Genomic DNA, 16,417 nt, shown 5'->3' with positions numbered 1-16,417 from the left:
GCCACACACAGCTTGGGCACAAGTACTGCTGGGTTCATCCTGTCAGAGGGCAGAGAGGCAAACACAATGATGGGTGGCTCTGAGAACACAGGTCTATGCGGGGAAGGCAGGGCCCCGTCCCTGAGGTGCAGGAGATGGAAGTTAGAACTCAGGCCAAGGGCTAGAACCGAGCCTCGCAGATCTGGACTCCTCGACAAGGGTCCCGGAGGAGGGGCAGCTCTAACAAAGCAGGCAGTGCCGCTCAGAGGGGCATGTGCTACGTCTGGACAAAGGGCTCAGGGTCTGCTGCAAGTGAAGGTCTCAGGTCTATACAAGGTGGCCAGTGTTTGTCAAGGACAAAGAGGACAGGGGACAAAGCTGGGCCCCAGACAAAGAAGCTGAAAAACTTAGAGTGGAGTGTTTTCTGAAGGTCTGGCTGAGAAGCAAGATGGGGGAGGGTAGGAAACGAAGAGAACCTGTGTCTCCCAGGGCAGCATGTCCTGTTGTGCAGCCTGGTCAGTGTCACCCTGCTGACACAGGTGACCAACTTGTCCAGTTTTCCCAAAACTTTCCCAGTTTCAGCACTGGAAGTCCTACATCCTGGCAAACCAGGAGAGTAGGTCACTTCACCGCCAACCCAGGCTCTAGGTGGAGTCTCACTGTGCTCTTGAAGAAGGACCTTGAAATATCTCTATCTGCCCTGGACACCTAGGTTATTTCTGAAACAGCTGCCTCCACCTGCATGACCTCCCCAACAGGTGTCTACTGCCCCTTGGAAGTGGCTTTTGTTAATCCAAAAGGAGGAGAAAACAAAATGGCAAATAGTAAGCATGGTTCAGAGTGGCCGAGAAACAAGGGTCCTCAACTTTGCTCCCTTGGTCTGTCTGCCCCCATTCTCACCTCTCCCGACCTCTCCTCCACATTGGACCTGACAGTGATCTTTCCAAACCCCAAATCTGACCAGGCCTCCCCTGTTGGACCCATCCTGGGCTCTCTGTCACCCCAAGTATAGAATCTAAGCTTTGACCCAGCCCTCAGGACTTTCCCAGACCACCTCACCCATGCCTCTGGCCTCTTTTCCTGACTCACACACATTAGCCTTGCAGAACTTTTTGATTCCCCAGCCCAGCCCACCTCAGGGCCTTTGCACAGGCCAGTCCTTCAACCCAGAATGTGCTCTGCCCCACCTCCTACATCCTTATCCTGCCACTCACCAACCCAATTTATTTGCCTGCTCAGGAAAGCCTTTATTTTCCCTACCCTGTTCCCTGCAAGTAGGACCAGTTGCTCTTTCTTTGGCCTCCCACCGAGCCCAAGCCTTCATTTCACTGTCTTGCAACTATTTTAGATATTTATATGTTTGTCCCCCACCTCACTGTTCCATGAATTCCTTGACAATAGAAGTTGGGATCTAACTCTATTTTTCCAGCCCTGAGTGCCGGGCACTCAGGTGCCAGGCACAAAGTTTGCACACAGTGCGCATTTGCTGATCTGCTGATTGATTGACTAAACATACCTCCCCCAAACCCTTCCATGTGAGAATATATTTTCCTCAAAGATTTTCACCATTACAAATGACAAGATGACTCTGAATTCCCAAGCGCTTACCTCAAAGCTTTCAGTTTTGTCCACCAGCTCGTGCCGCCAATGAGCTGAGCTCCAGCAAGGTTTCTGTCAAAGCACCTTCTTTTTGGTGATTTACTTTAAAATGCAACTCAGTGGCTGCAACTTAGAAGCAGCAGCGGCTGCGTCTTCAGCCTGTCCTTAAACATCTATCACCAGCCAGCTGAGGAGATGTGACTGTGGTCTCCCCAACCCCGACAAGATGATTTTTCTCAACCACAATACAAGCCCAGTGAGCCATACGCTTATGGTGAGTTCCCTATCAGCTCAACATCCTAGACAATTTTTCAGAGAATATGATTCTATCTGAAAATAAGTGCAACAGTCTGGAACTCATTTTTCCCCAGTGCCTAACTTTCAGCTTCCTATAAATACCAGACGGCCTTCCAGGCAATGACACACCTCAGAATTATCGAACAAGCATCGCTGATGACTTTGCCTCGAGCAGTGTCAGAAGGTACTGAGAGTTTACCCATCTCGTTATGGCATTGCTAATAGGGTCTCGGGCAGTTTGTTGGGCTCGAAGTTGCATCAAACTCCAGTGCCAGGAAGGTCTCAAACAAGAGAGAGAGAATAAATATGTGTGTGTAGCCAAGGGAAGAAACAAGAGGAAAGAGAATTCAACTCCTTTAATAGAGGAATATAGTTTCCTGACAAAGTAGTATTAGTTATCTACTGCCACGTGACAAATTACTACAAAACTTAGCAATTTAAAAGAACACACATTTATTACCCCACATTTTCTGTGGGTCAGGATTCCAGGCAGAGCCTAGCTGGGTCCTCTGCTTCAGCATCTGTGAAGGCTGCAGCCAAGACACAGGCCGGGGCTGCAGGCTCATCTGACGGCTTGGCTGGGGAAGGAAATGCTTTTAAGTTCTCTCACATGGTTATTGGCAGGATTCGGTCTATCAGAGGCTATTAGATGAAGATCTTAGGTCTTTATGAGTTATTGGTCAGAGGCTTCCCTCGGTTTTTTGGCCTTGTCTGAATTAAATATTTGTTGTGAAAGGAATGAATGAGTTTCCCAAATACTCTTATGTTCCAGGCCTTAGACAAGATGCTTTGATGATAGTTTTCTGGGATTCTACTGGGCATTTCTGTGGAAGCTTTTTCAACATGGCTCTCAATAATCCCTGTCTCCTATCATTCCTGCCCTGGTGTAATCCCTTCCCTTCAGGTGTGCACTGGACCTAGAGACTTGCTTCTAAAGAATAAAATATGGCAAAAGTGCTGGCATGTCACATCTGAGGTTAGGTTACAAAAGATGGCAGCTTCCATCTGGTCGGCACTCTCCCTTTGCTGGCACTTTCTCTTGCCCTCTCATTTATTCACCTGACGAAGCAAGCTGGCACTTGTGAGAGTGTCTCTTGTCTAAGGCCTGGAACATAAGAGTATTTGGGAAACTCATTCATTCCTTTCACAACAAATATTTAATGAGTGTCTATTATGGACCAAGCACTGTTCTAAATGCTAAGTGAACAAAAGCAGAAGTGAACAAAACATACAAAAATCCCTGTACTCACAGAACTCATATTCTAAGGGAAGGAGAAAGACAGTAAACAAGATAACTAGTGTGCTGGGCAGTGCTAACTGCTGAGCAGGGAAGGGAATGCTGGAAAGGGGTAGGGGCAGAGGTTGAAATAAATGGCATGTAGGAAAGGCCCCAATGAGAAGGTAACATTTGAGCAAAACATGAAAGAAGTCAGGGAGCAAGCTGTGTGGTTATCTGTGGGAAAAGTATTCCATACAGAAGCTGCACATGCAAAGGCCCCGAAGCAGAAGTATGAAGCCAGAGGGGCTAGAATGGAATGAGAAAGCACGAGAAAGAACAGTAGGCATGTGGTAACAGAGTTGTGGAGGGCAGATAACACAAGGCCTGGTAGGCATTTGTAAAAACTTTGGCTTTTATGCTGAATGAGATAGGAAGCTACTGGAGGGCCTGGACAGAAAAGGAGATAAATTGTCTTATAGATTAACAGGCCTCCTCTGACTATTGAGTAGAAAACAAATTTTAGTGGGGTGGCAAGGGAAGAGAGCAGAGGTCAGATAGGAGGCTACAGTTGTAATCTAGATGAGAGCTGATGATGGCTTAACCCAGGGTGACAGCGCAGGAGATGAGGTTTTCAAATTCCGGATATATTTTAGAGGCACAGCCAAAATTTTGCTGATGGGTTGCATGTAGGGTATGAAAGAAGGAAAGAAATCAGAAATAACTCTGAGGTTTTGGTCCCCGTGACAGGAAGAATGGAACTGCAGAGTGAGGGAGGAGTGAATTTAGAAGTGAAGACCAAGAGTTCAGTTTTAGAAGTGGCAGAAAACAAGGGAGGCCGCCAGACTCAGAGTCAGACTTCTGGAAGAGAGTCTCGGCCCTGCATCTGGGTAACTGGGCATAGCTCACACAGCATGCTAAAACCTCGGTTTTCTCAATGCACCTGCAAAGGCCCGACCCCTCCTAAGTCCCACACTTATCCAGCAGCCCACCCTGTGCAGTGGGGTCCCCAGCCTTTCATGTTCTACGTGCATATCATGTTAGTGCATAGTAATGCAAGTCTTGCTGTACAGGCAAATGATAAAACTATTCCAAGAGGACTGATTACTTGAAATCAGCATTTGATGTGCAGCTATTATGTGCTAGGCACTATCCTATGCACTGTTCATATGTTATCCACGTGTATACACAGGCACTGGGGCTCACTGGGGCTGCAGCAATCAGAGGTTGTGGCTCTCGCATTCCTTGGCAGTAGGTTGTGGTCATATTTCCCATGTTTGCCTATGTTTCTCTGCATCGAGCTTTTCAGAAACAGGGGTCATGTCTGGGGCTCTCTTTAGTACGGCAGTTACCATGAGCAGCACAGTCTCTGGCTGTATACTTCTAGTGAAAGGAACCTCACCACCCCAAGAGACAGCCCACTCCATCATGACAGCTAGTTCTTGGGAAATTTTCTCCCCTTTTTATTATCAGCCAAACTCTGATCTTATAGTTTCTATCCATTTACTCTGGTTCCCCTTGTAGAGCCACCAGAGAACATTTCCTCTCTGCCTTCCAACTCACAGGCTTTTGGAGAGTTGAGAGCAGCTTTTCAATCTTCATTTGTTGCCAGTGATAACAGAACCAGCTACAATCTGAATCACACTTGGTCAAAGTGTTTTCACGAGCATTATCTCCCATTCGCCATCCATAATAGCTAAAGATTAATGCTAACTATTATTTAGCTATCAATACTAGATGGGAAAACCCTGGTAAAATCTGCAATGATTTCACTCTGTGTTATTACTCCCATTCTACAGATCTGAACACTGAGGCTCAAAAAGGTTAAGTCACTTCAAGATTACCTTTGGGTAACTAGTGTTAAAAGGTAATTTTCAAAAAATAGTAAAATCGTGACTCTTGTATAGATAAAAAATAAACGTGTTAAAGATTTTACTCTATCATTAATCAGTGAAGATTAGGCAGATGCTACAAGTGGTTCAAAAGAGAACCTAAAGAACAGACACATCTATAGATTAGAAATATTTAAATGGAGGTAAAATTTGGGGGCTGGAGGGAATGTTGAGTATATCAGTTGAACCTCCACTGGACAGAACAGAATGTGCATATCAGTTATAGCTAACTCACAGAGTTGTCAAAAAGGTACCCTAAAAACAAAATCAGATAACCAGGAGGGACATCCTCCAGAGTCTAGAGCTGGACAATCAGTTTTCCCCTTAAACACAAATTTTCCCCTACCCAGGCACAGCTAGGATCTGTACATGGTTCTTTATGATTCTTTCCACTCCATCACAGTGCCCCCTAAGAAATACTGTTTAAAACATCCACTGACTTTTTGTAAGGCCCCATCATAGTATGCATAGGCTTCAGTTGCTGGCAGCCTGGGAGAGAAGGAGCAGGGAGAGGTGCTGAAGAAGAAAGAGTTCCGCAAGGACAGTATGTCCTGCCTCTTCGCATTTTTCCATGTCAGTAATAGGCTTTCCCTTCCTCTCTCTCCCAGCCTATTTCTCACTTAATAAGGAGTTGTGCAGGGTATTTCTAGCCTGACTCTCTCCCCCCATGTTCATTAGAGAGTGCTCCATTGTGCACTGAAAGGAGGTAAGGGCTTATGCATGTTTTCAGTTTTACCCAAAGTCTATAGTGTTTCAATAGTCTCTTTGTTCTCTCTCTCAATAGTTCCTGTGTTTTAAGAAATTACAAATTTTCATTCTTCCTATTGCATTAGTAGTTTGGAAAGGAAAAAAAAAAAGAAACCAATTAAAAAATAAAGTTCTTAGGCTTAAGAACAGCATTTATAATAACTTCACAGGTCTAACCTGCACTTACTGCCGGCAGTTTAAACAGAAGGTTCCTTGAGAGGTGAGCAATAAAGAAGCCATTTAGCATTTGATCTCCAGAGACTCTTTTATCAACTCGCTTGCCCCCTTAACCGTCACTGGTTTCTGTATAATCCATAGAAAGAGGAGACAAACCAACCCACTCTCTTGCATTTGCATGGGTCAGACCTCTTATTAAATGAGTTTTCCCCAAATGGCAATACTTAGCGTACTCTGATGGCAAATGCTTAAATATTTCATCAATTTCAATGGGATGTCAATTTCTCCTGCCAGGCAAGGTGGCCTTCTAGGCTAATCTGGGGTGAGGGAGGGAACCAATTCCAAAGCAGAATGTGACTCTGAATATAGAAGGCTTTAATTCCAGGTGGTGCTCATTACCACCCCTCCCATCACTGCCCATGTTTCTACCAACACTGGCCTGGAAAATGGAAAAGATGGAGATTCTGTTTCTGTTTGACCAAGAGATGGAACTTGTCCATTTTATCTTTCCTTCTTGAAAGCTGGGCCCGTCCTGTTCATCTCTGCACCCACAGTCTCACTCAGTGCCTGGCCAATGGTTGGTGCTGAGACAATGTTTGTTTAATCAAATTGAACTAAATCCATTGCTTCATCTTTTTCATTCACTCACCTAATATTACTTGGTCCCTGCTATGTGCCAGATTCTCAACCAAGAGCTGGGGCCATGGTAGTGAATCAAACAAGGTTTTTGGCCTTCAAAGGGCTTATATTTTAGTAAGGACAAAAAGGCAATAAACAAATAAGTGAATTAATGATATTGCTAATAAATAATAGCATTTCATGTAGAGATAAGGGCTCGAAAGAACAAAGATGATAGTGAGTGATACAGTGGTAGTGTTGGGCGGGGAAATAATCCACCTTACCTCCATCTGTCTATCCAGTAATACTTGCTGAATATATTCTTATCCACGCAGAGAGTATTTGTTGGACAGATTGATGAAGTTAAAGCAAATGATCTTCCATCTTAACACCACTACCCTGTCACTCTCTAAAGGGCAATGGATAAAAATATACTAGTACTCACTGAGTGTCTACTGTTAGTCAGCCATAATGCCAGGCTTTTAAGATAAAATTATTTAATTTAATCTTTTAAATCTTTACTGGAGATAGTCCTTATTACTTTAGTTCTACTAAAGTGAGGATACAGAGGCTCAAAGTTGTTAAATATTATACTTTGCCCAAAATCACCTATCTGCAAAATGGTGGAGCCAAGACTTGAACCTAGTCTGGTTTACCTGTAAAATGCACTCTTTGCGTGTCATGCTGTACCAGTTCTGGACCTGAGGCATCATGCCAGATACTGCGGGGAATGTAAAATGGTCAGATAGCAGCCTTTGATGTAGTCAAAGAGATCACAAGCTCACTGGGGAAATGAGCTGTATTCATATAGCCATAACCAAGGCAAAGAAGACACGTATTTCAAGAGAGAGAAAAACTGATGGGCTGGCATGACCAGAAAAGCAACAAGAAAGGGTAAAATGGGTCCTGAAAGACAGGATAGATCTAGAAATCAGAGATGAAGTTGAAGAGGGGATAGGAGAGTGTTCATATATTGGAGCATCTACAGTGTGTTGAGCACATGCATGAGGAAAAGACATGTGATGTCTGTTCCTCAGTGGAAGAAGCAGCTCATGTGTAGCTCGGACATGATGTGCATCTCCCTAGAGAAGGGTCCAGAGAGACACAAGGGTGCTCAGAAAATGAAAACTCCACCTTATCTTCTCTTGAAGCTCGGTACATTTTAGCATAAAAAAATACCAGAATTTCTGTTGCAGGGTTCCACCTCAGCTTCACTAAATTTCACAAATTTTAGCAGTATTCCTAGGTAAACCTGGCTCTCACTAAAATAGAAGTTCATAAAAGAGCTTCAAAGCCCACTCAGGTAAGAACAGCTTACCTCTCAGAGTTATGGTTTCCTCATCGGTAAAATAAGGTAACAACAAATCAAAGGATTCCAAAGTCATTGTTAAGATGAAGAGATGTCACGCAAAGGACCTGGCACAGTGCCTGGTCCACCCCAGGTGCTCAGCAAATGTCAGTTCCAATCTCCCTTCCCTTGATTCTCCTTTTCTATAAAATGTACCTGGTCATCTAGAAAATTTGCAATTATCTTGCCTGTTCCCTGTTCTCTTCTCAATGCATATATTCAATGGGTCATAAAGTCCTGCCAATTTTCCTACTCACAGTGTCATTCATATACATTCCTTCCTTTCATTCTCATGACTCCTAACCTAGCTCAGCTGCTCTGGCTTCTTTTCATGCTTCATGTTTGTACCTTCTAGTCCTTCTGGGCCCCAGATCAGTTCTCCTAAAACACTCTTTAATGACGTCACTCTGAGACAGCAGAAAGAGAGAGATGGGGTTTCAACTTCTCAGGCTGTTCTTAGATGCCCTGATTGTGAACTCCTTGAGGTTAGGAAAGGAACTGTGTCGATCCGTTTTGCATTGCTATAAAGGAAATACCTGGGGCTAGGTAATCTATAAAGAAAAGAGGTTTATTTGGCTCACGGTTCTGCAGGCTGTACAAATATCACACTAGCATCTGCTTCTGGAGGGGTTTCAGGGAGCTTCCAATCAAGGTGGAAGATAAAGGGGAAGAAGGTGTTGTCACATGGCAAGAGAGGAGCAAGAGAGAGCCTATGCTCTGTTAAACAACCAGTTCTCACATAAGAATTAATAGAGGGAGAACTCACTCATTGGTGTACGGAGGGCACCAAGATATTCATGAGGGATCTGCCCCCATGACCCAAACACCTCCTCCCGGCCCCACCTGCAACACTGGGGATGGAATTTCAACATGAAATTTGGAGAGGACAAATATCCAAACTATTTCAGGAACTGTTAATAAAATGGGAACATCACCCAAGTAGAAAATTATGCTGAATTCAAAAAATACTATATAGTTATAGCAGAGAGGAGGCTATGAGAGCAGAGAGGAGGGCATGAGGTGCTTAAATAGCATGACCATCAGTGGCCCAGGGAGTATCACAGGAGAGACCATCCAAGTGGTCCTTCTTTTGCACATTAAAATTGAGAAGCCATTCTTTGCAGTAAAACCAGCAAAATACAACTTTCTCCAAGAGATAAAGAAAAAAGCAAAGCCTGGAAGAAAGAACATTCAGGCTACAGAAAGACTACATCTGTAGTTGGAGTGAAATACAGCCTGCTCAGGGGGAGTTGCTGTCCTGAGAAGTCAATTAATAGAGACTAGATTCCAAAAGTACCATGTAGCATTTGCAGATTCCCAGCCAAAGACATTCTGCAAAGAGCACTGGTTGTCACATGTCCACAAGGGCTGGCTGGCTCAAGAGGGCACTGGGCAATCAAGAGGAAAGAACAGGTTATCTTTCCACCCAACCCAGCCACGGTTCCCAGAAAAGAAGATATGCAAACCTAAGACAGAACTCTTGGGGTAGTGCTAGATGGGATATGCACTAGGCTTAAATTTTTTTTCCCTATAGAAGCCTTCCTCATCCAAAAACAGAATAGGGTCGGTACTCTACATGCTCTTGCTGGACTTCACTTTCATAGCCTTTACCGTTTTTCCTAATTGTCTAGATGTTTGTCTAAAGTCTGTCTCCTTTCTGTAGACTAAGAATGAAAGGAGAGCAGAGGCTTTATCTGATCTTCTCTCGTGTTCCTGGACTCAGCATGGGGCTTGGCACTGGGGGAGGATGGCATGGGGGTATGATTGCTCCTGTCTCCACTAGCTGGGGCTAAACGACCTTTCCAAGTGGCCAGCTCTTCCAAGTGGCCAGCTCTTACAAGTCTTGGTTATTTCATCCCCAAAATAAGGATATTGATGATACCAACCTCATCAAGTTGATAAAGGATTCTAAGAATTAATGCACGTAGACTATTTAGGTACTCTCTGGCATATAAGAAGTGTTCAGTAAATTTCTCTTATTATTAACTATCAATATTTTGATCAGGTCTCCATAAATACTTGTTGAATGAATGAAGAAAAGCTTACATTATTTGCATACTAAACTCTGCAACGCAGCCTTGGCATCTACAGATTTTAATATGTATCACTTCCATTCCTCATGGGAAGGGCCTATGGCTTGTTGTCATTTGCAGTTTTTCTGTGGCATCCATCTCAATCATCCACTTACCCAGACCAAAACCTAGACATGACTTAAGGGGGAAAGGGGTCATTAACAGGGGTTCACACCTCAGCCGAGATTCCCATTCCAAGAACATCCAGGCAGAAGCCAAGTTCCCTGGCTGCCAAAAAGGCTGAGATTAGAAAAATGTCACAATATGGAAGGTGTAACAAGAAGTCCCCAGACACTAAGTGATATGATCCCAGAGCAGTAAGATCAGAGATCACCAGCTGGAACTGACCCAACTGCTCTAAAGCCAGCCCTTTTGGGGACTGGCTTGTGGGTGGATATGCAACACCTTTTGGGTAGAAGCTGTGTTCAGTGCTTAGAGCTAAGCAGGTGTGGACAAGCTTAGCTAATGAGAAGAGATGTCCATTGAAGACTGACTTATTCTTCCTTCCTCCCCCAGGTGCCAGGCATTGGGCAGCAGCAGTCTCTACTGGGCCACCCTGACAGTCCCCTGGGAGGAAGGAGAAAGCACAACCTCCAACCTGGCCTGAATCTCTCCATTTCCCACCTTCCCTCCATCCTGCATGATGGATCTGAAACCACCTGCTTCACCATGTACCACCCAGTCAATGTCTCTCAACACACAGCTCAACTCAATAAGCCTCCTCGAAATTACTTAAGCCCTCACCACTCCAGGAAGACCCGGCTCTCATTCATGAGCGTTAACTCATGGGTGAAGCCCACAGAGGATCTGGGCTCTTCCACCTCCAATAACACCTTCCATACCCCTGTGTCCACTGTTCCCCAATCGAGTCACAAAGACTTCTGAAAAACAAACACGGGAGAGCAGAGAAGATATCACAGTTTAGCATCTTAGAGCTAAAGGGGCTGAAAGAGCTTCTGCTGGAATTTCTCTCTCCCTAAGCAGACAAGCAAAGCAAGTGTTGGTTCTCACATGGGAACGAGTGCAAGCACCTGCAAACTGCTCTTCCTATCCCAAACCTCTCCAAACCATTCCTCCTCCCGTAGCAGTGACCTTCCTGGAACAAAAATCCAATCACCAGTGCCTACAGTGGCTTCCCTTTAAACCTAGAATAAAATCTAAATTCCTCAGAATGGCCCACCAGACCCAACATGAAGAGCATCTCCCTTCTACACCTCCAATCCTACCTGGAGCCACCTTCCCCACTTGTTCCCCGGCCACATGGGCCTTCATTTGGTTCCTTAAACAGGCCAAGCTCTCGTCCTCCTTAGGGCCTCTGCACTTGCTGTGCCCTCCACCTGCGACGCTCCCCACTCTTCACGTGACCAGGAGAAAGAGGGGCCTTCTCTTCCACCAGGTCTCAGTTCACTGTCGTCTCCCCAGAGAAACAGTCCCAGCCACCACGTCTGAAGTCCACACTTGGCTCTGTCTGCTTTCAGCACTCGTTTAGAGTTAGTCATAGTATTTACTATCATTTGCAGTTATGTGTGTCTGGGATGTCTTACCTCCCCACTGGTATGTAAGCTTCACGAAGACAGAGAATGTGCCTGTCTGAGCAGTGTTTATTCCCTGTGCCTGGCACATAGCAGGAGCTCAGTAAACCCACTGCATGAATGAATCAATGAGGGAACCCACTCCACCATTTTACAGGAGAAATGAATATTCAACAGAATCATTTGTGGCCAAACATTGTAGAGGAGCTGTGTGTATAGACATATAATATATAATATATGTATATATGAAATATATATATCATATAATTATATGTAGTATTTATATTATATAAATGTAAATATTTATATTATTCATATATCTAGTATTTATATATTATATACATTTATTTATATTATAATAAATATAAAGATACATATTATGTACATATTTATTTATCTACTCTTATCTAAGCCTCTCTGGTTCTTGTGGGATAGGCATTATCATTGCCATTTTACAGATAAGGAAACTGGAGCATGAGAGGTTAAATAATTTAAATCTAAGTTCGCACAGCTAATAAACAACAGCTGTTTGACTTTTGTCACCACCAATCACAGCGCCTGGATAGCTCATCTCAGTTGTGGGACTAAATGCAAGTGTCCACGCGCTTCCTGCAGTGGAACACAAAGGGGACATGGTAAGTGACTCCATTTGGGCAGCAGGGCCCAGGGGAAGGCTGGCTGGCCACCACGCCCCTGTAATGGCTGCTGGCTGGAGCACTGCCTCTCCCCAGCTCTACTTTGTATCCTGCAGGAAGCTGGCTACGAGGAGGATTTAAACGTGTCTGCCAGAGCGTCTGCTGTCTCTCCCGGGACTAATCTGCCGTGAAGCAGATGCAAAGCTTCATTAATCACTTCCAATGAAACATGAAAGAGACAAAACCCCAGCGGACACTCCCTGTTTCCAGAGTCCAGCAGGGCAGGGCTTGTCCCATCGGGGCCTCTGAGGTGCCTGCTTCCCCGAGGGAGGGCCTCTCCCTCGTGCCCACAGGGGCCCTGCAACCTGTGCTGGGCCGGGGCTCGGCCATCTGGACACAGGCCAGCTGAGCCACGTTGTCCATCAGGGGATTTTGCTTTTAGTTGAAGTGAAATTCGCGTAACATAAAATGATCATTTTAAAGTGTAAAATTCAGTGACATTTAATACATTCACAATGTTGTGCAACTACCACCTCTATCTAGTTCCAAGAGATTTTCATCATCCCCAAAGACCCCCTACCCATTAAGCAGTCACTCTCCATTTCCCCTTCCCCTGCCCCTAGCAACCACTAATCTTTCTGTCTCTATAGATTTGTCTGTTCTGGACATTTCATATACAATATGTGACCTTCTGTGTCTGGCTTCTTTCACTTAGCATAATGTTCTAGAGCTTCATCCACATTGTAGCTTAGAAAAGTATGTCCTTTCGGGTTTTGGCCCCTTGCCAGTTAGAGATGTCAAGTCAGAAAGCGACACGGCAGAGAACAGAGCTGACAACCAGTCTTTTCGCACCTTACCCAGATGCCCTAAGAAATGGGGGAATCAGAATCATATTCACTTGGAAACTTTCTTCACCTGCAGGAGGTGGGCAGCCCCTTGGGGGAACTCATGCCCAGCCAATGCATCACCCTGTGGAGTGCCACAGCCGGTGCCAGGGCCCGAGTTTAGATCAGACCCACTGGGGACGCCAGAGTCCAGCCCTGTCCTGCCTGGCACTAGGAGGTCCAGCACTCACAGAGAGAAAGGAAAAACATTAATATTTATACACCTGTATGTTTTTGCAGAAGAAAACCAAACTCAGCAATCCTAAGAACTAAGCAATCCCCAAAGTTTAAATTGTGCTGTATTTCAGCCTCAAGTACAACAGACTGTGGTCTGACCTCACTGTGGCATCAGCAAAGTACATGACGCACAGACAGAGGGTCAGAATGTTATCAGTTCCTTAGACAAGGGCCCTGAGTCATGACTATAAATACATCCATTAGATCCTCTGGCAAAAAAATCAGTCTCCGTACTGAACACCCATTACCTTCTAGCAGGGGCAACAGAATCATTTACCATATATATTTGTATAGTTCTTGCCCCAATTCTTCCCTTCTTTCTTCACCCAATGTCATGGCTACTCCCCTCCAATACAAAAACCGTGAGATTTACTACAGGGTTTCTCAATCTCGGCACTGTTGACATTTTGAGCAGGGTAATTCTTTGTCCGAGGGTCGTCCTGTGAATTTTAGGAATTTTAGCAGCATCCCTGGCCTCTACCCAATAGAAACCAGTGACACCACTTTCCCAGTTGTGACAACCCAAAATGTCCCCAGATATTGTCAAATGTCACCTGGAGGCAAAATCAAGAACCACTGACTTAGAGTCAGGTCAAAGACAGCAGCTACAGAGAGGTTTCTGACGGCGGTTGCATGAGAATTACAGGTATGGTATCTTGAGCCGTGCTTCCAAAATTAGGTTAATTACAATCAACTCTGAATTATCCGGGGGCCAATTATCCACATTAGCCCAGCCCCCGCCCCCACACTACCTGCATTCCACCCAATTCACCAGCCACTCAAAGCAGCTGGTGCAATGGTGGAGAAGAAGGAATTTAGAATCGAGAATGCAGACTCACAGGAAGGTTGGATTATCTCTTCTGCTTTGTCTAGGATGGAGAGACTTGCATGTGTTAAAAGGCATCCTCCTTGCATCTTGTGGGCTTTTAATGCTGCACAGCCTTCCCCCAGGCCCTGGAAGCAGAAGCACTAAAGGGAGGGGGAAGGAGTCCCTTCCTCTCATCTCTGGACTGCAGTAATCCCCTCCTATTCTCTGTGGGCAGGGGAAATTCTCCCTCCAAAGGCCCACTTGCATTTTTTCAGGCAAATAGACAAAGAGTGAGGTCATCTCTGTGGAACTAGCCCAGATCCAGTATCACTATGTTTTGGGACACAGAAGAATAATATATACACAGAAAGGGAGCACTTCATTCTCATATTACAATAAATACCAAAAACTTCCCCTCAAGCTCTCTTCCCCTGAAGCCCTTGCTCCCTTTCTCTCCTACCCTAGACAACCAAACTTCTGCCAAGAGTTTCACTCACTCACCTCTCCCTCCTCATACCTTCCACGTATTCTCCAACCCAGTGCATGCAGCCACCCCCATCCCACTCCCTGAAATCATCCTCACCAAGGTCACCGAGGAGTGTCCCCCTTGTCATGAGCTCATGACCCCTTTTATCCTTATCTAGGATGTAAGATCCCTGAGGGCAAGGAATTTCATCTGCTTTGTCCACTTTTGCATCGTAGTACTGGAACAGTGCCTGGCACATAGTAGGTGCTCAGTATATATTTGTTGAAGGAATGAATGAATGAGTCAATCTCACTCGACTTCTGTGAGGCATTTTCAATGCTGATGGATCCCTCCCTGTTGAAATGTATCCTGCCCTTGGTTCCCAGGAAGCTCCCTGCTGCTGGTTTTCCTCCCACCTCCCTAGGGATCCCATCCCAGCCTTCTTTATGGAGTTTACTTCCTTAGTTTGTCCATCAGATGTTCTTCAGAGTCTTTCCCGGGGCCCCCTTCTCTTCTCACCCAAAAACACTCTCTTCCTAGACCATCTATTTTATTCCCTTGGCCTCAGTTTCTGCCAGGAGAGGATAGCACTGTTTGAGCTGCCCTCCATTCAATCATCATCTTTCTCTAAGAACATCTGGATCATCCTCTGGAGAACTAGCCCTCCCTACTCCAGCCTGTCCCACATGTGGACTCTTAACTCAGGGCTGGCCACTCGGAGGCTCACCTGCCCCTGGCCTGAGTGAATGGTTCAGGGATGGTCACGCAGCCCAACACCAGCCAAGGCACGTCTGGCTCAGGCCTTGAACAGTTAGTGAGGAAAGTTCTCTCTGTTCCAGCAAGCTTAGGGGAAAGCATGCCCAAGAATTCAGCCTCTCACAAATGTGCAAAGGAAGAGATAAGAGAGAAAGACCTGGAACTGATCACTTTACTTTATGTGAGCCCCTGGATTCAGGTCTACTTGAAAACCCAATCCCAGAAGTTTTTGATTAAATGACCCAATAAATTTACTTTTCGTTCATGCCAGTTTGGGTTGGAGTTTTTCCTGCATAACCGACAGCCCCAGCTAGTGTGATAACTGTTGCGTCCATATCATCAGGCCTGATTCAACTCAGCATCAGACCTCCATGTTCAACTGCCCATGGACATTTTATGGCCTCTGCCACATGGACACGCTGCTGGGAACACACTCCCTGAACCAAAATCTGGCTTGATTAGAAGAGCCCCTCACCACTGCACAATCAACCCCCCATGTTGTCCTCATCCCACCTGTTAGATCTGTTGCCCAACCACAACCTCGTTACAATGCTGACTTCCTCTCCACTATGATTTCATTCCATTGCTGAAAACAGAAACCTGGGAAGCTTCAGTGGGGAAGCTTATCTTCAAGATGTCTGCCATCCATTCCTTCGCTCCCTGGAATGCATGCCATTCCTTGGCTGAGAGCTGGGGCCTATTTTTCCCCTCTTTGTACATCTTCCCTGGCTTTAGTTATTTGTTTTTTCCAATAGAATTCAGTGGTGGTGATCCCCTGGAATTTTTAGGTCATAATAAGCCTCGCAACACCCACTGTCACAGAATAAGTTCAACTATCCTGTGGCAGCCATGATGTAAGGAAGCCCAAGACAGCCAGAGGAAGAAGCCAGGCAGAGAATGCAATGCCAACTAGCCCCCCAGATGTTCCAGTCATCACAACCCAGGTGCTAGCCATGTGCTTAGGGGAGCCATTCTTGTACATTCTAGCTCCAGCAAGTGCCATATGGAGAAGAACCAAGGTTCCAGTTATGTGGTCCCCTTTGAGCTGTGCCAGCCATCTTTGCCTTTGATCCACCCCAGCTGAGGCCCCAAACATCATGGAGCAGAGACAAACCTTTCCACTGTGCCTGCCCTAATCCACGACCCACAGAATC

The 16,417-nt window shown here is 45.4% G+C and overlaps 1 protein-coding gene across 1 annotated transcript in view; it reads right to left on the bottom strand.

Annotated features, from left to right (window-relative positions):
- The window catches only part of PTPRT (protein tyrosine phosphatase receptor type T), a 778,866-nt gene extending 764,100 nt beyond the window's left edge, over positions 1–14,766 (bottom strand). Inside the window, exons 1-4 of the mRNA XM_069495747.1 lie at positions 14,559–14,766; positions 13,028–13,182; positions 12,358–12,547; positions 10,690–10,798 (exon numbers count right to left, since the gene is read on the bottom strand). Of these exons, the coding sequence (XP_069351848.1) occupies positions 10,690–10,798; positions 12,358–12,547; positions 13,028–13,182; positions 14,559–14,766 (662 nt within the window). The remainder of the gene's footprint in view (positions 1–10,689; positions 10,799–12,357; positions 12,548–13,027; positions 13,183–14,558) is intronic.
- Between the last annotated feature and the right edge of the window lie 1,651 nt (positions 14,767–16,417).

The sequence above is a fragment of the Eulemur rufifrons genome, chromosome 20, assembly GCF_041146395.1.
Source record: "Eulemur rufifrons isolate Redbay chromosome 20, OSU_ERuf_1, whole genome shotgun sequence".
Lineage (NCBI taxonomy): Eukaryota > Metazoa > Chordata > Mammalia > Primates > Lemuridae > Eulemur > Eulemur rufifrons.
This window is presented reverse-complemented; position numbering and strand designations above follow the sequence as displayed.